The sequence below is a fragment of the Urocitellus parryii genome, chromosome 11, assembly GCF_045843805.1.
Source record: "Urocitellus parryii isolate mUroPar1 chromosome 11, mUroPar1.hap1, whole genome shotgun sequence".
Taxonomy (NCBI): Eukaryota; Metazoa; Chordata; class Mammalia; order Rodentia; family Sciuridae; genus Urocitellus; species Urocitellus parryii.
In genome coordinates, this window is record NC_135541.1 from 51862776 (window position 1) to 51885584 (window position 22809).

General features: G+C 35.6%; 1 protein-coding gene across 2 annotated transcripts in view; it reads right to left on the reverse strand.

Annotated features, from left to right (window-relative positions):
- Lrrc40 (leucine rich repeat containing 40) overlaps positions 1-22809 on the reverse strand; it is a 60882-nt gene that overhangs the window by 21696 nt on the left and 16377 nt on the right. For both annotated transcript variants that reach the window (XM_026410231.2, XM_026410238.2), the window contains exons 6-9: positions 21710-21852; positions 19862-20034; positions 15533-15620; positions 15369-15414 (exon numbers count right to left, since the gene is read on the reverse strand). In XM_026410231.2, coding sequence (XP_026266016.2) covers positions 15369-15414; positions 15533-15620; positions 19862-20034; positions 21710-21852 — 450 coding nt within the window. The remainder of the gene's footprint in view (positions 1-15368; positions 15415-15532; positions 15621-19861; positions 20035-21709; positions 21853-22809) is intronic.

Here is a 22809-nt window from a genome sequence, read left to right on the forward strand (position 1 = left end):
AAAATAAAATTTTCCCTATACCAATTAAAAAAAAATTAGAGGAGAAAGTAAAAGGAACAAACAAAATAACACAAAGGACTAAAAGATGAAAAGACCATGAAAAACTGAAGTGAACATAAAGTCCTGTAAAAGATTCTACTGGGCTATGTTTTGGACCTGGAATAACCCCCTAAAACCTCACGTTAAAGATTCAGTATCCAATGCAATAATATCCAGAGGTAGGGCTTCGGGCGGCTTCAGGGTAGTGATTGGATCATGAGGAATCTGAACACATCAGTGGATTAATCCATTTAATAAACTGATAATCTGAATGTACTCCAGAGAGAAACTGTAGGCAGGTGAGGTATGATTAGAGGAAATGGGTCACTGGGACCATACCCCTGGGGACTGTATCTTTTCCCTGACCCATTCTCTCCATCTTCCTAGCTGCCATAAACCTAGCAGTTTTCCTCTGCCACATTCTTCTGAAGCCAGAATTAGACAGGCAGTCAGCATAGATAGATAAATCAAGTCAGGGCAGATCAAGGAGGCCACTTTTGAGAGAGATCTGGGAAGTTGGAGACTGTCAAATGAGGGATTGAAGTGTTAATTCCTTCAGAGCCCTTCCTCCACTATTATCAAGAAGCTCCCCCTGCTCCAACCTGTTGCTATGGTCACCTGTCCCAGGAATTGCCCCTCCCTACAGGGAGCTATAAGGTTGTTAATTAATGTGTCCTTGGCAGCTCCATTGTGTCCTTCCCCCTTCAACCCACCTGTTTCCCACCTCAAGGCCATCCCACTGAGCATTTCCTAGACCTAGTCAGGTAGGTGGGAAGGAGAAAGATACGGGGAAAGAGAGTAGGAAAACAAAAAAAGCCTAGGACGTATAAAAAGGGCAGAATACTTTGCTTTTGGGGATACTGGAATACCAGCTATGGCCCCTTCTCCCTCCAGGAAGAAGTCTATGTTACCCCTTTTTAAATAAACCCTGTTTTATATGCTTGCCTCAGCGTGCTTCTCTAATGTTCAAATTTCAACAACAGTAGCACTTCTGCCATGTTTCTGCCTTGGAGCCAGCCAATCACAGTGTGTTATTAGTTTTCCAAAATACCTGATAAGAACAACTTAGAGGGATTGGGGATATAGCTCAGTTGGTAGAGTGTTTGCCTTGCATGTACCAGAGCCCTGGGTTCAATCCCAAGCAACACACACACACAACCACCACCTAGAATAGAAAAAGTTCATTTTCACTCATGGTTTCAGAGGATTCAGTCCATTGTAGGCAGGCTCCATTGCTGGGCCTGAGGTAAAGAAGAATATCATGGCCAAAGGCACAGTGGAGGAGCTCAGGAGGCAGAAAGAGAAAAGCAGAAAGGATCATAGGGAAGATGAAGCCTTCTAGGGCTTGCCCCAGTAACCCCTCCCCCAGCCACACCCCAGTTGCTCAGTTACCACCTAGTTAGCCCATTCTATCTAGGATAGACTAATTAGATTATATCTCTCACAATCCAATCATTTCTGAATATTGTAGGAGCTTTTGGGGAACACCTCATACTCAAGCCCTAACATGTGGACAGAAAACTCTGAAACCATAAGCCAAAATAAATCTTTCCTTCTCTAAGTCATTTTTCTCAGTTATTTGTCATAGCAACTTAAAACAGACTAACACATACTGACACTTGACCAATAGGCTTTAAATTATTGCTGACTGTGGAAGATTGCTAGTTTCCTCCAATTTTTGTTGTTCTGTATAGAATCCAGATAGAAAATGCATTTCCCAGGGATCAACTTACGTCAAGACAACATAAGGAGTTCTGCTAACCTGCTCCTCAGAAAAACTGGTGTAAATATAAAATAGCAACAAAAATAACCACATAAAGCCTCTGGAAATGATCCTAAGAGTAAACATCAAAAAAACAAAAACAAAAAACCTCTGTTCAATAAAGTCTATTAAGATTCAATGAGATGAATTTGTGTGATATTTGAACCAAGAATGTTTTCTTTTTTTTTTTATTGGTTGTTCAAAACCTTACAAAGCTCTTGACATATCATATTTCAAACATTAGTTTCAAGTGAGTTATGAACTCCCATTTTTACCCCAAATACAGATTGCAGAATCACATGGTTACACATTCACCTTTTTACATAATGCCATAATAGTAACTGTTGTATTCTGCTACCTTTCCTATCCTCTACTATCCCTCTCCCCCGCCCCATCTTCTCTTTCTATCCCATCTACTGTAATTCACCAAGAATGTTTTCCACCTCCCCTCTCTCAGTCTATAGAGGCAGAAACAAAGTGCCAGATGGCAGTAGCTAAGAACAAAAGACTCCCTTTAACCCTAGCTTCTAGCCAGAGAGGTTTCTATCTGTAAACAACATTAAGATTTCCTATCCTGCCCTGCACCCCCCCTGCAGCCAAGGTTAAAATCAAGTTGAGAAGGGTCCAAAAAGTGAGGGCTCCCTTCTTCCACTCAACTCCTACTCATTGATATGAAGGCTCTAACTTAGGTTTGGTACATTAAAAATAATGGGGCACCAATTGTCCTTCCTCTGGCATGGGAGCTGATAGTTCAAAGCAGAGAGAAGCAAATCAACCATAGGCAAACGGAGATGACATCTGGTTACAGCTACTCACTCTACTGAGTGCTCAGCTCCTAGAGATATCTTTCACAGAAATATTGCACTGGTCCCACTACCCAGTTCGAGGGAATTTGCCTGGGGGAGAAAGGGCCATAAGGCAGATAGCTCCTAATCTCTTCCCCAGGGTACAGACTTCTGGAACAAGCATGAGGGCTCTCAAAAACAATAGAGTATGCAGATGCACTGGCACAAGCCTGTCCCAAACACTTGGGAGGCTGGGGCAGGATGATCAAAGTTCAAGACCAGGCTGGGGATATAGCTCAATGGTAGAAAACCCCTGGATTCAATCCCCAGTACCACAAAACAAACAAACAATGGAAGGTTTTTTGTTTGTTTGTTTGTTTTTAAGAAGGAAAAAAGATGTATGCACCTACTAAAGCTATAACCTAGACTGTGGGTGAATTAGCTCACAACAGAGAACCAAGTAATAAGGTAACTATAGGAAAATGGAATGGCTATGCCGTACTGTATTGCTAAACTATGATGTTTGGTAGATGTATGAAATTCATTTTCAACTTATACTATTTTTAGTATACAATGGCTTTATCAAGAAGTAAACCCATCATAAATTCTTGAGTGGGCTGGGGATGTGGCTCAAGCAGTAGCGCACTCGCCTGGCATGCGTGTGGCCCAGGTTCGATCCTCAGCACCACATACCAACAAAGATGTTGTGTCCGCTGAAAACTAGAAAATAAATATTAAAAATTCTCTCTCTCTCTCTCTCTCTCTCTCTCTCTCTCTCTCTCTCTCTCTCTCCTCTTTAAAAAAAAAAAGAAAAGTGACTCTTATTTTAAAATAAATAAATAAATAAATAAATAAATAAATAAATTCTTGAGTATCTGTATACAAGTATTACACAAAATAGACTTTAACAAAACACATTATAACAAAAATTAAACAAAAAAACTATCAATAAACAAATGAGTCAGAAAGACATTAAAAGAGAATTCAGAAAAGCTGACAAATAGAAATAACACAATATATTAAAACTTAAGAGCTTCAACTTAGAGGGAAATTTATAGCTGTAAATGCCTAGATTAAGAATGAAGAAAAATTTCAAATTAATAACCTAACTTCCTAGTTGAAGAAACTGGGAAAAGGAGAGCATACTAAATAATTAGAGTAGACATTAAAGAAACAAAGAACAAAAAAATAATAAGAGAAATCAATGAAATTGATATCTGGTTCTTTTGAAAAATTTAACAATATTGACACTGTTGCTTTACAAAAAGGATAAATTATGAATAAATGTAAGCAACAAATCAGGTGACCTAGATAAAATGGATAAACTTCTGGAAAAATTAGAACTGCCTCAATAAGAAATAATCTGTATATAACAAGCAGAGATTGAATTAGTACTCAAAAAAACTACCTACAAAGAAAATTCTAGGCTTAGTGGTTTCACTACTAAATTCTACCAAATACACAAACAAATATTTAAAGAATCAATACCAACACTTTTCTAATAACAAAAGAAGAGGGAATATGTCCTATTTTATAAGGACAACATTACCCTGATACCTAAACCAGACAAAAATTTCTCAAGAAAAGATTAAAAACTCTTCATGCACATGGACATAAAAATCCTTAACAATATTTTAGAACACTAATTCCAGCAGCATATAAAAAGGATTATAAAGGTAAGATTTCTAAGCTGATTCTAAGCGGCAAAAGCCTGAGTTAAAGTGTAAAAGACTGGGCATTGTAAAGCTTCTAAATTGCAAGGCCTGGGCTAAAAAGTAAAAGACCAGGTATTGTTAAAATTCCTCTGCTACCCCCGGAACCTGTAATCCCTGTAGCTGTTAGGACAATTCCTGAACTGCCCAGTAAATATTTCTCCTGGTCCCCTGGTTGTTTAATAGCTCGGCATGTAAGCATCCAGGTCCCAAAACCAATCAGTTTAAATGTGTACCCTGCTTAGGAGTGACCAATCACCCCTGCCCAGACTGTTCCCGCCAATAAATGTACTAATCCTGTCTCAGAGTTGTTGTTCAATTTTCCCGCGCCTCATGATGATTTGTTCTGATGTATGCAAAGCCCCCCCCCCCCAAAATGTGTACTTAAGCTCTGCTTGACCTCTGCTCTGGGCTGCTCTATCTTCCTGAGTGAGCCTGGAACCTCAGCATGCTGAATTAATAAATCCCCTTTTGCCAATTGCATGGAGCCAGTCTCTTGTGTGGTCTCTTCCTCCGATGCTTTGCTGGACCCTTACAGGATTATGCACCACAACCAAGTGGGATTTATTCTATGAATGCAAAATTCATTTGCCATTCCAAAATTAATTAATAATAACAGAATTCCAAAAAACTCTCATGATCATCTCAATAGATGCAATAAAACATTTGACAAAACCCTGTATTTCATGAAGAAAACACTCAAAAAATGAGAACTAGAAGGGAACTTCCTCAACATGATAAAGGGCATCTACAAAAAGCTTAGACTTAACAAGATACTTCATATTAAGGTACATGGAATGCATGATCTATGAAGAACTGGTCTTCAACATTTTGACACTGAATTTGCTGGCACCTTTATCTTTTTTACTGCATTCAAACAGTAAATAATATATTTTTATTATTTGTAAAATTACCCAGTCTAAGAAACTTTATTATTGTAGCTTGAACCAAGTAAGATGACTTATATCCAGGCTGGGGATGTGAGAGGATGTGGCTCACCAGTAGAGTGCTTGCCTAGCATACACAAGGCCCAGAGTTTGTAAGAGGGTCCATTTTACCTCTTGAATATAGCCCTCTTTGTTCTGAGGTTTATTTTTTTCTTTACTTTTTAAAAAATTTGAAATCTTGCAGATTGTTTTCTGCATGATTTATTACATTAGAACTCAATCACCTTGGGCTGGGGATGTGGCTGGGGATGTGGAAGCGCGCTCACCTAGCATACATGAGGCACTGGGTGCGATTCTCAGGACCACATAAAAATGAAATAAAGATATTGTGTCCACCTAAAACTAAAAAATATTTTTAAAAAAGAACTCAATCACCTTAAGATATATAAAACCCCACCCCCACGTCAACTAGTTCAAAACTAAATGATGCACTCATATATATCTCCGACGTGAAGGAAGAAAGCACAAGAAAAGTAAATAAAAAGTGCTTTGAACTAAATGATAATAAAAGCTTAAAATAGAAGACCAAGCCCAGATGGCCCACACTAGCCCACGTTGGACCCAGGCTCATAGTAGGCCCGGGTCCACTGCTCCAACGCAGGGCAGACCCCCACTAGAGACTAACTCTGGCACAGGACCACAGCCTTCCGACCAGTGGACTACTGCGGGAGCCACGGCCCAGCCCAGACTGCCCACACCAGCTGGCAAAGGACCCAGGCTGTGAGCCTCCTCCGACCAGCACACTTCCCCAAGAGTCAGGCCCCGCCCAGATCTGTCCACACCAACTTGCACAGGACCCAGGTATTTGGTAGATATGAGTTTGCATACCCCGCTAGTTGGGAGCCTAAGCCTAACCCACTTCTATCTTGGGACACTGCAGTCATTGCCATAGCCTTCCCCACACAGTAGCCCTTAACTTTTTGACGACAGGGCCTAGAAGCAGCTGTATCTCAGAGCAGACATCCCAATGGGAGTATGAGGCTCACTCTTGCAGCTCCATCTCTGAAAGGCATTGCTTCCACCTTGGGGCACCTTAACTATTATCTTGAATTACCTCTGCTATTGCCGCCCACCAACCTTAGATATAGTAGCATACACTGAGGGACACTGGCAGGGTCTGAAAGCCCAATATCAAGGTGAGGTACAGACAATCTGCACAGATACTACAAGAATACAGGGAAGAAACTGTAATATCTCAGATCTACGCTGCAAGAAAGGAAGACACATAAACAACATGAAAAAACAAGGGAGGAAAGTACCCCAAACAAACCAGGATACTGTAACAACAGAACCTGTGGGAGACCAACCTCGCACTTGACTGAGTTAACTCCCCTGCCAGGCGATGTGGCATCAGGCACCCATGCTGCTAGACTGCCCCGCTCTTCTAGGGTTTGAGTGACTGTGTCTTCGTGCCCAGACGTGTCTTGCCCCATGGGTAAAGCTATGCTCACCTGTTCCTTTGTAATATAATCCCTTGTCCTGTTTAGGATAGAATGTTCCATGGAAGTGCCTTGTGTATGTCCCCTTCCTAGATGTCAGTCAACCTGCTGACAGTGGATATCATAAAGATAGACTCAATCCCCTGAAACCTGACCCCTTGACTCATTTGAATAGCTTCTCTTCAATAAAAGGGGTCAGCATGCTCTCTCTTTCTCTCTTCCTGTGGACCCTTAAGGTCAGAGGGCTCTCTCTTCCTGTGGACCCTTAAGGTCAGAGGAGCCATCGCAGCGACCCCAAAGAAAAAGGTATTTGTGTCTCTTGTGTGGTTATTTTGTGCATCCCAGTTAGCCCAGTTTACCGAGAGTGACCCCTGAGCCTTTTGGTTTGAGAACAGAAACCCGGCAAGAACCCATGGACAACAAAGTTGATGAAACGTCAGAGGAGGAGTTCATAAGGTTCATAATTACAAAGATCTGTGAATTAAAGAATGACCTAAATGAGCAAATACAGGCAAAAATTGATCACGCCAACAAAGAGATAAGAGAGCAAATATAGGTAGCAAAAGATTACTTCAATAGAAAGTTACAGACTCTGAAAAAAAAAGTCAGAAATCCTTGAAATGAAGGATACAATAAATCAAATAAAAAACTCATTAGAAAGCATAACCAACAGACTAGATCACTTGGAAGAAAGAATGTCAGATAATGAAGACAAAGTATACAGTCCAGAAAATAAAGTTGATCACACAGTAAAGATAGTAAGAAACCATGAACACAACATTCGAGAGTTATGGAACAGCATCAAAAGACCAAATCTAAGAGTTACTGGAATAGAGGAAGGCACAGAGTTTCAAACGAAAGGAATGTACAATCTCTTCAATGAGACAGTATCAGAAAATTTCCCAAGCATGAAGAATAAATTGGAAAACCAAATACACGAGGCTTACAGGACACCAAATGTAAAAAATTACAACAGATCTACACCAAGGCACATTATAATGAAAATGCCTAGCATACAGAATAAGGATAGAATCTTAAAAGTTGCAAGAGAGAGAGGAATCAGATCACATATAGGGGAAGACTAATTCGTATCTCAGCAGATTTTTCAACCCAGACCCTCAAAGCTAGGAGATGATGGAACAACATATACCAAGCTCTGAAAGAAAATGGATGCCAACCAAGAATCTTATATCCAGCAAAACTAAGTTTTAGATTTATGATGAAATAAAAACCTTCCATGATAAACAAAAGTTAAAAGAATTTACAACTAGAAAACCTGTACTACAGAACATCCTCAGCAAAATATTCCAAAAAGAGGAAATGAAAAACAATGATGAAAATCAGCAGAGGTATTATACTAAAGGAAAATCTAATCAGAGGAGAAACCAAGTAGTCACATTAAATACCAAAAACAAACAAAAATGGCTGGGAATACAAATTATCTCTCAATAATAACCCCGAATGTTAATGGCCTAAACTTACCAATCAACAGGCATAGACTAGCAGATTGGATTAAAAAAGAAAGAAAAAAGAACTGAACAACATACTTCCTCCAAGAGATTCATCTCATAGAAAAAAAATCCACAGACTGAAGGTGAAAGGTTGGGGAAAAATCATACCACTCACATGGACTGTGGAAACAAGCCAGGGATTTCTATCCTCATATCAAATAAAGCAGACTATAAAGTCAATCAAAAAGGATAAAGGACACTACATACTGCTCAAGGGAACTATACACCTACAAGACTTAACAATTATAAATACATATGCCCCAAACAATGGAGCATCTATGTTCATCAAACAAATTCTTCTCAAATTCAAGAGTCAAACAGACCACAACACAATAATTTTTGGTGTCTTTAACACCCCTCTCTCATCACTAAATAGATCTTCCATACAAAAGCTGAACAAAGAAACTATAGAACTCAATAATACAATCAATAACTTAGACTTAACTGACATATATAGAATTTTTCATCCTTCAACAAGAGAATACACTTTCTTCTCAGTAGCACAAGGATCCTTCTCTAAAACAGACCTTATACTATACCACAAAGCAACTCTTAGTAGACATAAAAAAGTAGAGATACTACCCTGTATTCTTTCAAATCATAATGGAATGAAATTAGAAATCAATGATAAAATAAGAAATAAAATCCACTCCAACACCTGGAGACTAAATAATATGCTACTGCATGAACAATGGGTTACAAAAGACATCAAGGAGGAGATTAAAAAGTTTTTAGAGGTGAATGAGAACACAGATACAACATATCAAAATCTCTGGGACACTACGAAAGCAGTTCTAAGAGGAAAGTTCATTGCATGGAGTTCATTCCTTCAAAGAATAAAAGGTTAACAATAAATGACTCAACAGTACATCTCAAAGCCCCAGAAAAAGACGAACAAATCAACACCAAAAGCAGAAGACAGGAAATAATTAAAATCAGAGCAGAAATCAATGAAATTGAAACAACAACAAAAAAATTGAAAAAAATTGACAGAAAAAAAAGTTGGTTCTTTGGAAAAATAAATGAAATTGACAGACCCTTAGCCATGCTAACAAAGAGAAGGCGAGAAAACTCAAATTACTAACATAAATGATGAAAAGGAAATGTCACGACAGACACTACAGAAGATAATCAGAAATTATTTTGAAAACTTGTACTCCAATAAAATAGAAAATATCGAAGTCATCGTCAAATTTCTAGAGTCATAATTTGCTCAAATTGAATCAGGAGATACACAATTTAAACAGATCAATTTCAAGTGACGAAACAGAAGACGCCATCAAAAGTCTACCAACCAAGAAAAGCCCAGGAACAGATGGATACATAGCCGAGTTCTACAACACATTTAAAGAACTAATACCAATACTCTTCAAATTATTTCAGGAAATAGAAAAAGAGGCAGCACTTCCAAACTCATTCTTTGAGCTCAATATTACCCTGATTCCAAAACCAGGCAAAGACGCATCAAAAAAAGGAAAACTTCAGACCAATTTCTCTAATGAATATAGATGCAAAAATTCTCAATAAAATTCTGGCAAATCGAATACAAAAACATATCAAAAAGACCATGCATCACAATCAAGTGGGATTCATCCCAGGGATGCAAGGTTGGTTCAACATACAGAAATCAATAAACATAATTCATCACATCAATAAACTTACAGATAAGAATCATGTGATCATCTCAATAGCATTTGACAAAATACAGCACCCCTTTATGTTCAAAACACTAGAAAAATCAGGGATAAGAGGAACATATCTCAACATCATAAAGGCTACCTATGCTAAGCCCCAGGCCAACATCATTCTAAATGGAGAAAAATTGAAGGCATTCCCTCTAAGAATTGGTACAAGACAGGAATGCCCTCTTTCACCATTTCTATTTAACATAGTTCTTGAAACTCTGACCAGAGCAATTAGACAGATAAAAGAAATTATGAATATAGATGCAAAAATTCTCAATAAAATTCTGGCAAGGACATAGGAAAAGAAGAACTAAAATTGGCACTATTTGCTGATGATATAATTCTATACCTAGAAGACCCTAAAAGTTCCACCAGGAAATTTTTAGAAATAGTAAATGAACTCAGCAAAGTAGGAGGATATAAAATCAACACCCACAAATCAAAGGCATTTCTGTAGATCAGTGACAAATTCTCATGGAAATAAGGAAAACTACCCCATTAACAATAGCCTCAAAAAAAAAAAATTGGGAATCAAATGAAAGAGGTGAAAGATCTATATAATGAAATTACAGAACCCTAAAGAAAGAAATAAAAGGAGATCTTAGAAGATGGAAAGATTTACCTTGCTCTTGGATAGGCAGAATTAATATTAGCAAAATGACCATAATGGGCTGGGGTTGTGACTCAGCAGTAGAGCACTCACCTAGCATGTGTGAGGCCCTGGGTTCAAACCTCAGAACCACATAAAAATAAACAAAGATAAAGGTATTGTGTTCAACTACAACTAAAAAATAAATATTAAAAAAAAATGACCATAGTTCCAAAAGTACGATACAGATTCAATGCAATTCTAATCAAAATCTCAATGACATTCCTCATAGAAATAGAAAAAGCAATCATGAAATTCACCTGGAAAAATAAGAGATCTAGAATAGCTTAAGAAATACAAATCCTTAGGAAGAAGAGTGGAGCAGGTAGGCATCACTGTAACAGAGCTTAAACTATATACTACAGAGCAATAGTAACAAAAACAGCATGGTATTGGCACCAAAACAGACTGGTAGACTAATGGTACAGAATAGAGGACACAGAGACTAACCCACAAAATTACAACTATCTTATATTAGACAAAGGTGCCAAAAACATACATTGGAGAAAAGATAGCCTCTTCAATCAATGGTGCTGGGAAAACTGGAAATCCATATGCAACAAAATGAAATTAAACCCCCTATTTCTCACTATGCACAAAACTCAACTCAAAATGGATCAAGGACTTAGGAATAAAACCAGAGACCTTGCATCTAATAGAAGAAAAAGTAGGCCCTAATCTCCATCATGTGGGATTAGGCCCCAACGTCCTTAATAAGACTCCTTTGGCATAAGAATTAAAACCAAGAATCAATAAATGGGATAGATTCAAACTAAAAAGTTTCTTCTTAGCAAAAGAAACAATCTGTGAGGTGAATAGAGAGTCTACATCTTGAGAGAAAACTTTTACTCCTCAACATCAGAAAGAGCACTAACCTCTATGGTATATAAAGAACTCAAAAAGTTAAACACCAAAAAAAAAAAAAAAAACCCAATCAATAAATGGGCCAAGGACATGAACAGATACTCCTCAAATAATGATATATAATTAATCAACAAATATATGAAAAAATGTTCTTCACTGCTAGCAATCAGAGAAATACAAATCAAAACCACTCTTAAGATTTCACCTCACTCCAGTCATAATGGCAGATATTATAAAGACAAACAACAATAAGCTTTGGCAAAGATGTGGGGAAAAAGGTACACTCATATACTGCTGGTGGGACTGCAAACTGGTGCAGCCAATATGGAAAGCAGTATGGAGATTTCTTTAAAAATTGGGAATGGAACCACCATTTGACCTAGCTATCCCACTCCTTGGTGTATACCCAAAGGACTTAAAAACAGCATACTATAGGGACACTGTCACATCAATGTTTATAGCAGCACAATTCACAATAGCTAAACTGTGGAACCTAGATGCCCTTCAGTAGATAAAAGGATTAAAAAAAAAAGTGGCACATATACACAATAGAATATTGCTCAGCAATAAAAGAGAAAAAAATCATGGCATTTGCAGGTGAATGGATGGAGTTAGAGAAGATAATAATAAAGTTAGCCAATCCCAAATAACTAAATGCCAAATGTTTTCTTTGATATGAAGCTGATTCATAGTGGGATAAGAAGAAGGAGCATGGGAGGAAAAGGTGAACTCTAGATAGGGCAGAGGGATTAGAGGTGAATGGAGGGGGCATGGGGTTAGAAATGATGGTGGAACATGATGATCATTATTATCCAAAGTACACATATGAAGACATGAATTGGTGTGAATATACTTTGTATACAACCACAGATATGAAAAATTGTGCTCTATATGTGTAATGAGAATTGTAATGCATTCCACTGTCATATATCAATAATAAAAAAATTATAGAAAAAAAGCTTAAAATATCAGGATCTCTGGGATGAAACAGTACTCAGATAAACATTTATAACTTAAAGTACTTGTATCATAAAGAGGCTAGAATAGGGCTAGGGTTGTGGCTCAGCAGTAGAGTGCTCCCCTAGCACATGCGAGGCCCTGGGTTTGACCCTGAGCACCACATAAAAATAAATAAAATAAAGGTATTGTGTCCAACTACAACTGAAAAAAAAAATTTTTTTAAAAGAAGCTAGAATAACAATCAAATTATTTTCAAATAAAGTAGTAGTAAGGAAAAAGAGTAGGAAAAGAAATATATATAATAGAGAAGAGATAATACAGCTAAAATTTAATAAAATCAAAGAAGTCTAATAAAAAAAAAAGCAAGAACACAAATGGAAATGGAAAGGAAGCTATCAAAATAACCCTAAAGATGCTACAAATATATTAAGGTAATATTACAATTATATGCCAACATGTGAGAGCTTATATAATATAGTCTGTGTTAGAGAAAGTGTGTTGCTGATAAGAAAGTGTATTCAGTCATTGATAGATGAAACATTCTATATGTCTGTTAAGTCTAAATTATTGATTGTAGTATTTCATTCTAACGTTTCTTCATTTAGGTTTTTTGGTTTTTTTGTTTTGTTTTGTTTTGTTTGTTTTTTTGTGGTGCTGGGGATTGAACCCAGGGCCTTGTGTTCATGAGGCAAGCACTCTACCAACTGAGCTATATCCCCAATTCTCTGTTTAGTTTTTGTCTGGAGGATCCATTCAGCAGTGAGAGAGGTGTGTTAAAGTAAAGTCACCCAGTATTATTGTGTTGGGGTCTATTTGATTCTTGAAGTTGAGGAGGGTTTGTCTAAAGTATGTAGATGTTCCATTGTTTGGGGAATAGATATTTATGATTGTTATGTCATGTTGATGTACAATTCTCTTAAGCAATATGCAGTGTTGCTCTGATGCTTTTTTTTTTTTTTTTGGTAAGGCTGAGGATTGAACCCAGGGCCTTAAGCATGCCAGGTAAGCACATTATATCCCCAGCCCTATTATTAAAGGGACAAGTTCTTCTCTCCCCTCTTCTCCCCTTCTCTAACAAGATTAGGAAGATAGTGTTATCTTTTCTTCCCCAACACACCCACCACAGGAAGGAGATATCTGCCAGAGGATCTAAGAAGTGAATTTCAACATACCTACAGGGCACAAATGGAATCATAGGATTTGAATAGCTTCTTTAAAAGCCTTGTTTTCCCTAACAGACAGAATCACAGCCTCAGGGACAGGAGTCCCCATTGTTTCTCCTTTGCTAGCAAAGCAATAAAATTTCCTTTCCTTTTTTTCAAAACCATGTCCTCTATATTAAATTGGCATTAATTAGCACTGGGGGAACAGGATAAGCTTTTGGTTACAGATTCAATCCCAGCACAAAAAAAAAAAAAGAGAGAGAATTTATTTCCAACTTCAAAATTTTTGTTGCCATTTTCTTTTTTCCCAGTTCTTCCTACCTTTCAGATAAATACATTAACAAAATTTTCCATCACCAATTTCTTTTGTGATGTTTCTAGAGAAAATAAAATTGCATGCATGGATTTCCTTACTTACCTTTGGATAAAGGTTACTGAACAGAAAGGTTGGTACACAAATGTAATCTACATTAGATTCACCCAGCCTTTTTGTATCCATAAAAATTTGATTATTTTGACATGACCTCTAACTGATCATATGTCAGAATAATCCATATTTTCTGGAGGAAAAAGCCTATCTAGAGAAGAAAGGAAATGGTTTCATTGATAGGCAATAAGATTTTTAGAAAATTATTTTAATACTTTATCTGACAATGAAGGTACAAAATAGAAATCATTGCCAGGTGTGGTGGCACAAGCCTGTAATCCAAGTAGCTCAGAGGCTGAGGCAGGAGGATTGGAAGTTTAAAAGCCAGCCGCAACAATTTACCAAGGCCCTAAGCAATTTAGTAAGACCCTGTCTCAAAATAAATCAATTAAAAAAGGGCTGGGGATGTGGCTCAGTAGCTAAGCACCCCTGAGTTCAATCCCTGGTACAAAAAAAAAAAAAAAAAAAAAAATGCTGAAGAATGAACTTACTCATTTAACATAGGTTAACTGAGAACACAGAACCATGCAAGACTATGCATAAAAAACAGCTGTAAACTAAATTAATAGCTATTCCACTTGGCCACTAAGTTTTGGAGCAACTGTTGTTACACAGCAATACACTAGTACAACTAATTATGTTCTTTTTTGGGGAGTGGGTGGGTACCAGGGATTGAATTTAGGGACACTCGATCATTGAGTCATATCCGCAGCCCTATTTTGTATTTTTTTAAGAGACAGGGTCTGACTGAGTTGCTTAGCGCCTCGATAAATTGCTGAGGCTGGCTTAGAACTCTTGATCCTCCTGCCTCAGCCTCCCAAGCCACTGGGATTACAGACATGTGCCACTGTGCCCAACCCCTAATTTTGTTCTTTTTGCTATGATGACAGATATGAAATAAAAACTGGGATATATCACATTTTTAGTGAAATACTAAAAATTTAATAGATTACTAAAAATAAATTTACAGTACTATTTTAATTTTTGATGCATGTTCATATGACACCATATCTAATAATATTTTTTCTTCATTTTGGTCAGAATTTAGCAAAATTGCATGGATAGTAGGTACTCAACTACCTATTAAAGTATTTATAAGTTAGTGGAACCTATGTGTTATATCCTAAAAGTAAAGTCATACTCATTTTTCAAAGTTAAATCACTAGGTACTTACTGAAGATTTGTTATGATATATTATAATTGATAGATTTTAAGTTAAAGAGATTAAAGATTGAACATTACTGTTACGAGTTTCAGTTTTTATAATCTTAGCATTATTATGGCTATGTGGATACAGAACAGAGCCACAACATCCAGGAACTATTCCTTCTAAATACTCATATTGAGTACATTGAAATTTATGTACCAATACTTTACCACCTTTCATATAATTCTTTAAAATATAGAAGAAAATAGAAAAAGTACCTTTGATCTTACTCCGTAGATATTTTAGAACTTCTTGAGTTCCTTTCTGAAAGGGCAGAGAAAAAAAACATGCATTCACCAAGAATACCTTGCAGTTTTACAGATCAATATATATACATTTACAATTCAATTGAAAGATAAAGAGCTGAATTTTAAATAGTTACATTTATAATTTCTCTCCGAATGGTTCTCAAAGGATTTCCTTCTAGTGCCAGGAATTTCAAATGTAGGTTTCCCAATGAACAGGGCAGACTACAAAAGATTAAATTGATTTCAGAGAAAATGTTAAATATAAATCTAGACCAACCAAATAGTTAACTATAAATTAACAGCATATGACAAACAATATAATAATAGTCTCAAAAAATGTCTACATAGGCCTAAAATGTTTTCCCTCAGATAAATGCTAAACATAAAAGAAAAACCAGACATATCTTCAAAGTTGTCATGATAAAATTGCTAAAAAAGAATGTTAGATATAAAATATTTGCTAATTTATATCTAGTGCTAAAAAGAAAATGTTAAAAATATAAATTTTAATGAATCAGCAATTCAGTCTCATTAATAATGTGTTAATTTTGTACTTCAATGAAGCAAATAAAATTATTTCTAAATGAAAAAAAAAATGACAAATAAAAAGAACAAAATACATACCCAATTAGGTTTTCATTCGATAAGGACAGTCGTTTTTATCTTTGGCACATAAAAAAGATAACCCATTTATACACATATACACTCTCAATAAAATTTATTGTTTCTACAAAATACTACGAATTGGCAGGCATAGTGACAAAGTTCTTGCTCTGAAGTTCTCAATTGAACAAAGGAAAAAAACACATATAAAAGTGCACAAAATATAACAAATAATACATATGTTATATTGCTGGTGAGAATACACATAATACAACTACTTTAAAAATGGTGTCTTTTAAAATTGAAGATATACCCACCATACAAGTAAGCAATTCTACTCCCTACATTTACCAAGCCCCCCAAATAAAAATAATAATGTCCACACAAAATCTTACACACGAATGTTCACAATAGCAAAAAAATTGAAGAACACCCAAATGTTCATCAACTAACTAGTAGAGATGACTAAATTGTGATATATCTACATAAAAGAATATTCAGCAAAAATGAATGAACTATATGAACACAACTACATGAGTGAATCACAAAAACTTTATGCTACATGAAAGAAGCCAAACACAAAAACTGTATACTGCATAAAGCCATTTATATGATTTTCTACAAAAGGCAAAGAGAGTACATAGTAGTTACTAGTTAGCAGTATGGAAACAGAATTGATGGCAAAAGGCGGAAAATTCTTGGGAAGACAGAAGTTTTCTAACATGACTGTGACAATGGTTACACAACTGTACACATTTGCCAAAAGTCATCAAATTATATGCTTTTATTATATGTAAGTCACACATCAAAAAATAACATTATATAAAAATATATATAATAAGAAAAACACTAAATACGTAAAGTTGCTATGAAAATAGAAACAAGGATAAAGGAGTAGAAGGGAGTAACAACACCTGGATTTGGGCTTAAAATAAATGGGATTCCCTTAGGCATTAAGGCAGGAAAAGGGCATTTTAGGATAAAGAAACAAAAGGAAGGGGTGGCGTATGTATCGTTTGATGTAGTCAGAAAGCAGGATACCTAGAACAGCGAAAGAAAGAAGCAACCAAAAGTAGTTTCAGCTTCAGACACCCCTGATTGTTTTACCAGAAATTTTGGACTTTCTCTTTCAATTACTGGTTTGAAGACAAGATGTACCAAAATCTTCCCAGGAATTATTTTTTAAACAAAATAAAACAAAACAAACCGTAGGGTGTCATTGTAAGAGATTCTAATTCATTGGTACCTCAAAATCTGTATTATTTTTCCCCTTACTTAATGCCTTTTAAATGATTCTAATACTCAGCCGTATTTGAGAAAACAGTGCTATGGCAATGGAAAACTATCAAAGCTTCTCAAGTAGATGAATGATTATTTTTATTTTATAGAAACTATTCTAGTAATAGTGTTAGGAACCAGTATTTTAGTTAGAAGAAAATTTGAAGGGGTGGAAAATGACAAGAATTATTAGTATCTCAGAACTATATGCTTTGAGGGAAGGAAAAAAACTCCTAAAAATATACTAAAATATGATTATGTTGTAGGCCCTTTATCTCCAAAGCTCTAGAGAAAGAGGAAAATATATGTGAATATATTTTCTGATATCAGAAAAATTGAAATACATTTTCTGACATTAAAAATATTTGTACCAACCATTTATGTTTTGTTAAACATCTGCTTCCTACTGCTTTTTTTTTTTTTTTGAGAGAGAGAGAGAGAGAGAGAGAGAATTTTAATATTTTATTTTTTAGTTATCGGCAGACACAACATCTTTGTTTGTATGTGGTGCTGAGGATCGAACCCGGGCCGCACGCATGCCAGGCGAGCGCGCTACCGCTGAGCCACATCTCCAGCCCCTGCTTCCTATTGCTCTTATGCAGTAGACTAATTAAAACCACCAAGGAGAAAATTTTACATGTTAATATTTGTAAGAAGCAATAGATTATTTTATTCATGACTGGAAAGATAAACACTTTTATAGATATTCAGGTCACTGCTTAATTCTATCATATATGTATGAAAAGGTGATCATTGTCCAAGTATTCAAATCAATGGTCTAAATATGCCGTAAGTACATTGTGGAAACAAATGTTACTTTTAAACATATTTATTAAAATATACACATAAAAGAAAATCTGCCTTGCCTAATTTTTTCTTCTTTTGTGAATAGTACTCCATATTTCTGGCATTCAAACTTAAAACCTCAGACATCCAGTTGATATATGATCTGAGTCTGTATATATAAAATAATTCCATTTCTAAATATGATGTTTTATAACATTTTATGATTCTTTGCTCACTACTCTGCTTCTCTCCATGTCCAACATAATCAGTCAGCTGCTAAATACAATTTATTCTAATTTACCACACATATGCCTTTTTCTTTTCATTCCCATTGCTTTCAAAATTTAGTTCTTCATTATATAAATCTATACAACTGTCAATACAAGCCATTGACTAAAATGTGTTCCTTAGTGATAACTACTAAACTAACAGCTTTTAGATTTCCTACCTATAAAACCACTCCTATTCAATGTAATATTGTTATTTGCTGAGAGCCATTGCCAAGTAGGAATGACGCATGGCATGACCCAGGTCATTTGCAGTGACATTGCATGTAAGGTGACCTTGCTCAAGGACCAGGGCAGACCTGGGTTTAGGGCGCTCCTTGGGTTTAGGGGGCGGTTCCAGGTTTAAGGTGTATCCTGCTGGGAATAGGGCATATCCTGCTGCCTCCAGGCACCCGCTCCTTGAGTTCCCCTTGAGTTCGAGTTCCCCTTGAGTTCTCGTAGGATTCAGAGAGTATTTGGGATTCAGAGCACGGTGGAGAGCGTGGATTTTGCCCAGAACCTGTGTGTAGAGTGCTGGTGACAGTTCGAGAATAAAGAGTTGCTGTTTGAATCTACAAGGTGTGAGTGGCTCGTGATTTTGTGCCCAGCCAGACTGCGGCAGTTATTGTTTTAATATTATACTCAAATTAGCCTTGTACATAGTCTTTCTATAGCACTTAAAATGAAAACTGTTTCTTCAAGGGTCTCTTCCATGTGGCTCAACTTAGTTTTCAAACTCAAAATTTTTACAAGCTCCCTATGTGCACCTTATTTAGAATTCCCAAAGTTTTGTTTGTGCTGTTTCCTCCTGCCAAATGTATCATCCTCACTACCTTACACATGAACCTGAAACTTCTATTGTATAAAGACCCGGTATAACTAAGATGAGGTGTAATTCTGAAAGCGAGTATGTTCTTACATTTTGTGTGCTAGGCAATTAACTTACTTTACCCTAATCCCAGTCTTGAAGAACATCTGAAAAAGTTACTGCTATGAAGTGTGCCCTGATTCCTCTTAGTGAACTGTAAATCCTTTAACCCCCCAAAGTGCTTTATATTCCTCTAATGGCTTTACATTCATTTAACAGATCCAAGAAACATTTATAAAGCACCTTCTATATGCCAAAGGCACTGATCTAAGAGTTGGACATAGTACCGTGAAAAAACACATAAAAATCCAGCCTGCTGGGAGCTGTGTTGGCCAAATAATATTGTTATATTGTGTGCTTGTATGAATACATAACAAGTCCCACCATTATGTACAACAAAATAATGTGGACCAAAAATCCAGTTTCCTTAGATTTTAGTTCTAGTGAATTACAGTAACTTGTTTCTACTTCTATAAATACATCAAGCCAGCTGCCAAGGACGAAATCTAGTTAATCTTTCTTTGTAGATAATATCTGCTCAATAAATATTTAGTGAATTCAAGATTTACAAAAGGATCTCATGTATTGTTTTACAAATATTTAATTAACAAATTATGACTAAACACAAATATAACTTCTATTAATTTGATCTATTAACTTACCTACTAATGTCATTGTTGCTTAAATCAAGCCTTTCCAAAGACTGGAGTAGTGTAATTTCATCTGGAACAGATTTTAACTTGTTATCCCTCAGGTCTAGCACGAGGATGGAATTCAGATGCTTAAGATGTTCTGCTCCTAACATTTCAATTTGGTTTTCACCTACATGCAATTCCTAAAAAAACAAAGATCAGCCATACACGTTTCTTATTCAATTTTATATTAGATAATGAAAATAAAGTTGTGGGTACTCTTAACTTGAAATCATGGAAATATACATTAGAAAAAATACAACTTTCTTATTACTAAAGTACATTTTTAATTACATTTAAGCTATTTTACATATAAAGAAAAAAGGCAAAGAAGAATACCTTCAAAAAGGTTCTGGCAATAGAAAAATAATTAAAGATGAATCTTGCAGAAACATCAAGTTTATAAAACCAAAGTAGAGAAATGATTTACTAGCTACATTTATAATATTAATAAAAGCATAAGTCTAAAAAGTACAATGATGAAAAATTAGTTTCAAAACAAATCAGTACCAATCAAAAAATTTATATTTTAGTGAGTTCATGTAATGTTACCATTAATGATAATTATACACATTGGTATCCCATTAACAGAATTTATAATTATCAGTTGGAAAATTAGCTAATTTAATTAAATGAAAACTTTTCCATTACCATTTTTTTAGATCACTGTTATCTTTCTATTTAGAAACTCTTTTAACACTAAAAGTAGATATAAAGAAAAGTAAAGCATGACAAATTTTAAACATAATTATAATGCTATATTCTTTCTTTTTCTTTTTCTGGTACTGGGGATTGAACTCAGGAGCACTCAACCACTGAGCCGCATCCCCAGTCCTAGTTTGCGTTCTATTTAGAGACAGGGTCCTCACTGAGTTGCTCAAGAGTCTCACTTTCGCTAAGCCTGGCTTTGAACTTGCCATCTTCCTGCTGAGTTGCCGGATTACAGGCATGTGCCACTGCGCCTGGCTATAATGCTATATTCTTTTTTTTTAATAATATTTTTTAATTGTAGATGGACACAATATATTTTTATATTTATTTTTATGTGGTGCTGAGGATCAAACCCTTGCTTCATGCATGCAAGGCAAGTGCTCTACCACTGAGCCACAACCCCAGCCCAACCCATTATTCTTTTTTTTTTATGGTGCTGGGAATTGAAACCAGGGCCTTGTGCATGCCAGGCAAGCACTCTACCAACTGAGCTATATGTATCCCCAGCCCTCTAATGCTATACTTTTTTTTTTAATATTTAATTTTTAGTTGTGGTTGGACACAATACCTTTATTTTTTATTTATTTATTTATTTTTATGTGGTGCTGAGGATTGACCAGGGTCTTGCACATACTAGGCAAGCACTCTACCACTGAGCCACAACCCCAGCCCTCAATGTTATATTCTTAAAGCCAAAATAAAGTAATTTTAAACAGATCGCATAAATGTGAGAGAAGCCAACTTATAGCATTAAGTAAATATTTCGTACTAGTATTTCAGGTCTCCCATAGGATAGTTCCAACATACCATGTTACCCTCATTATATAGTATTTCTCCAGTTATGAACTACTAATCAGGTGAAAGGACCAAATACCTATTTTTAAAAATTATTTTGTTTTAAAAATCTGTTACTAACAGTATCATTAAAGTTAGTAGTCACATTAAAATTCTAAAAAATACACACACACACACACACACACACACACACACACACACACCATTACTTATAACACACATGACCAAAAGATTAGGTCCTTTAAAAAAAATTCATTTTCATAAGCAACTTTTAGAAAATATACAGTTACTTGGTAATATACTAAATAGTACCTTCAATAGTCTACATGAAGGAAATTCTGGTAGAAAACGCAATTTATTTCTCCGCAAATAAAGCAATTCTAGCGATTCCATGCCAGCCAATTCAGGAGGTATAGTTTCCAAGAGATTTGAATTACAATCCAAATGCTTTAATCCTGCAATATATATTCAGTGAAAATAAAATGTTTAAAAAGAAAAAAAATTGGTGTATGATAATATAGAATTTCAAAGAATGGGTAATAAATCTCTGCAAGTACTTATGAACATAGGCTAATGTATCTTGATTATTATCAAGAATACTCAAATATTCCTGAACTAAATAAATGTAAACTAAGTTTCTCTTTACATTTAATTAAAATCAAGACCTAATGATGTTAAAGTTAGTATTTAATAATAATGCTTGTTATCTTTGCAGTGCAGTTAAAAAACAAAGTTCACTAGTACTCTATTGATTTAAAGTATATAAATCATATACAATTATTATTGCATATATTATATACCCTTAAAAAGAAAAGGCCATAATTAAAGACATTTAACATATATGCACATTGACTGAATGAATGGACATCAAGTAACTCTGGCTAATAGTGTCTTAGAGTTACTGGGATTTTAGGTAAGTAGATTTTCTGCTAAAAAGACTCGGATTTTTATGTACTCCCTTCCATTCTTCCATTCATCCCTACTGCTTGCTACTCCTTCCCACTCCCATCTTCTTTTCTATTTTTTTTTTTAATTATATGCTTCTCCTAACACCTCTGCTAACATTCCTGACAAGAATATTTACTACAGCTCAAAAGAATATCTTTTAAAAAAAATATTTTTCTTTAGTTGTACATAGACACAATTACTTTGTTTTACTTATTTATTTTTATCTGCTGAAGATCGAACCCAGTGCCATACACATGCTAGGGGAGCACTCTACCACTGAGTCACAACTACAGTCCATCAAAAGAATATCTTTACTTGCAGGATCTCTCTTTCAGCTCCTGGATCCTTCTTTCTTAAAGACAATCAGAAAAACAAAATTGGAAAAGAAGTAAAGGTTTTCTTTTCTTAAGATTCAATAGGCATGGGCTGGAGTTGTAGCTCAGTGGTAGAGCGTTTGCTAGCAT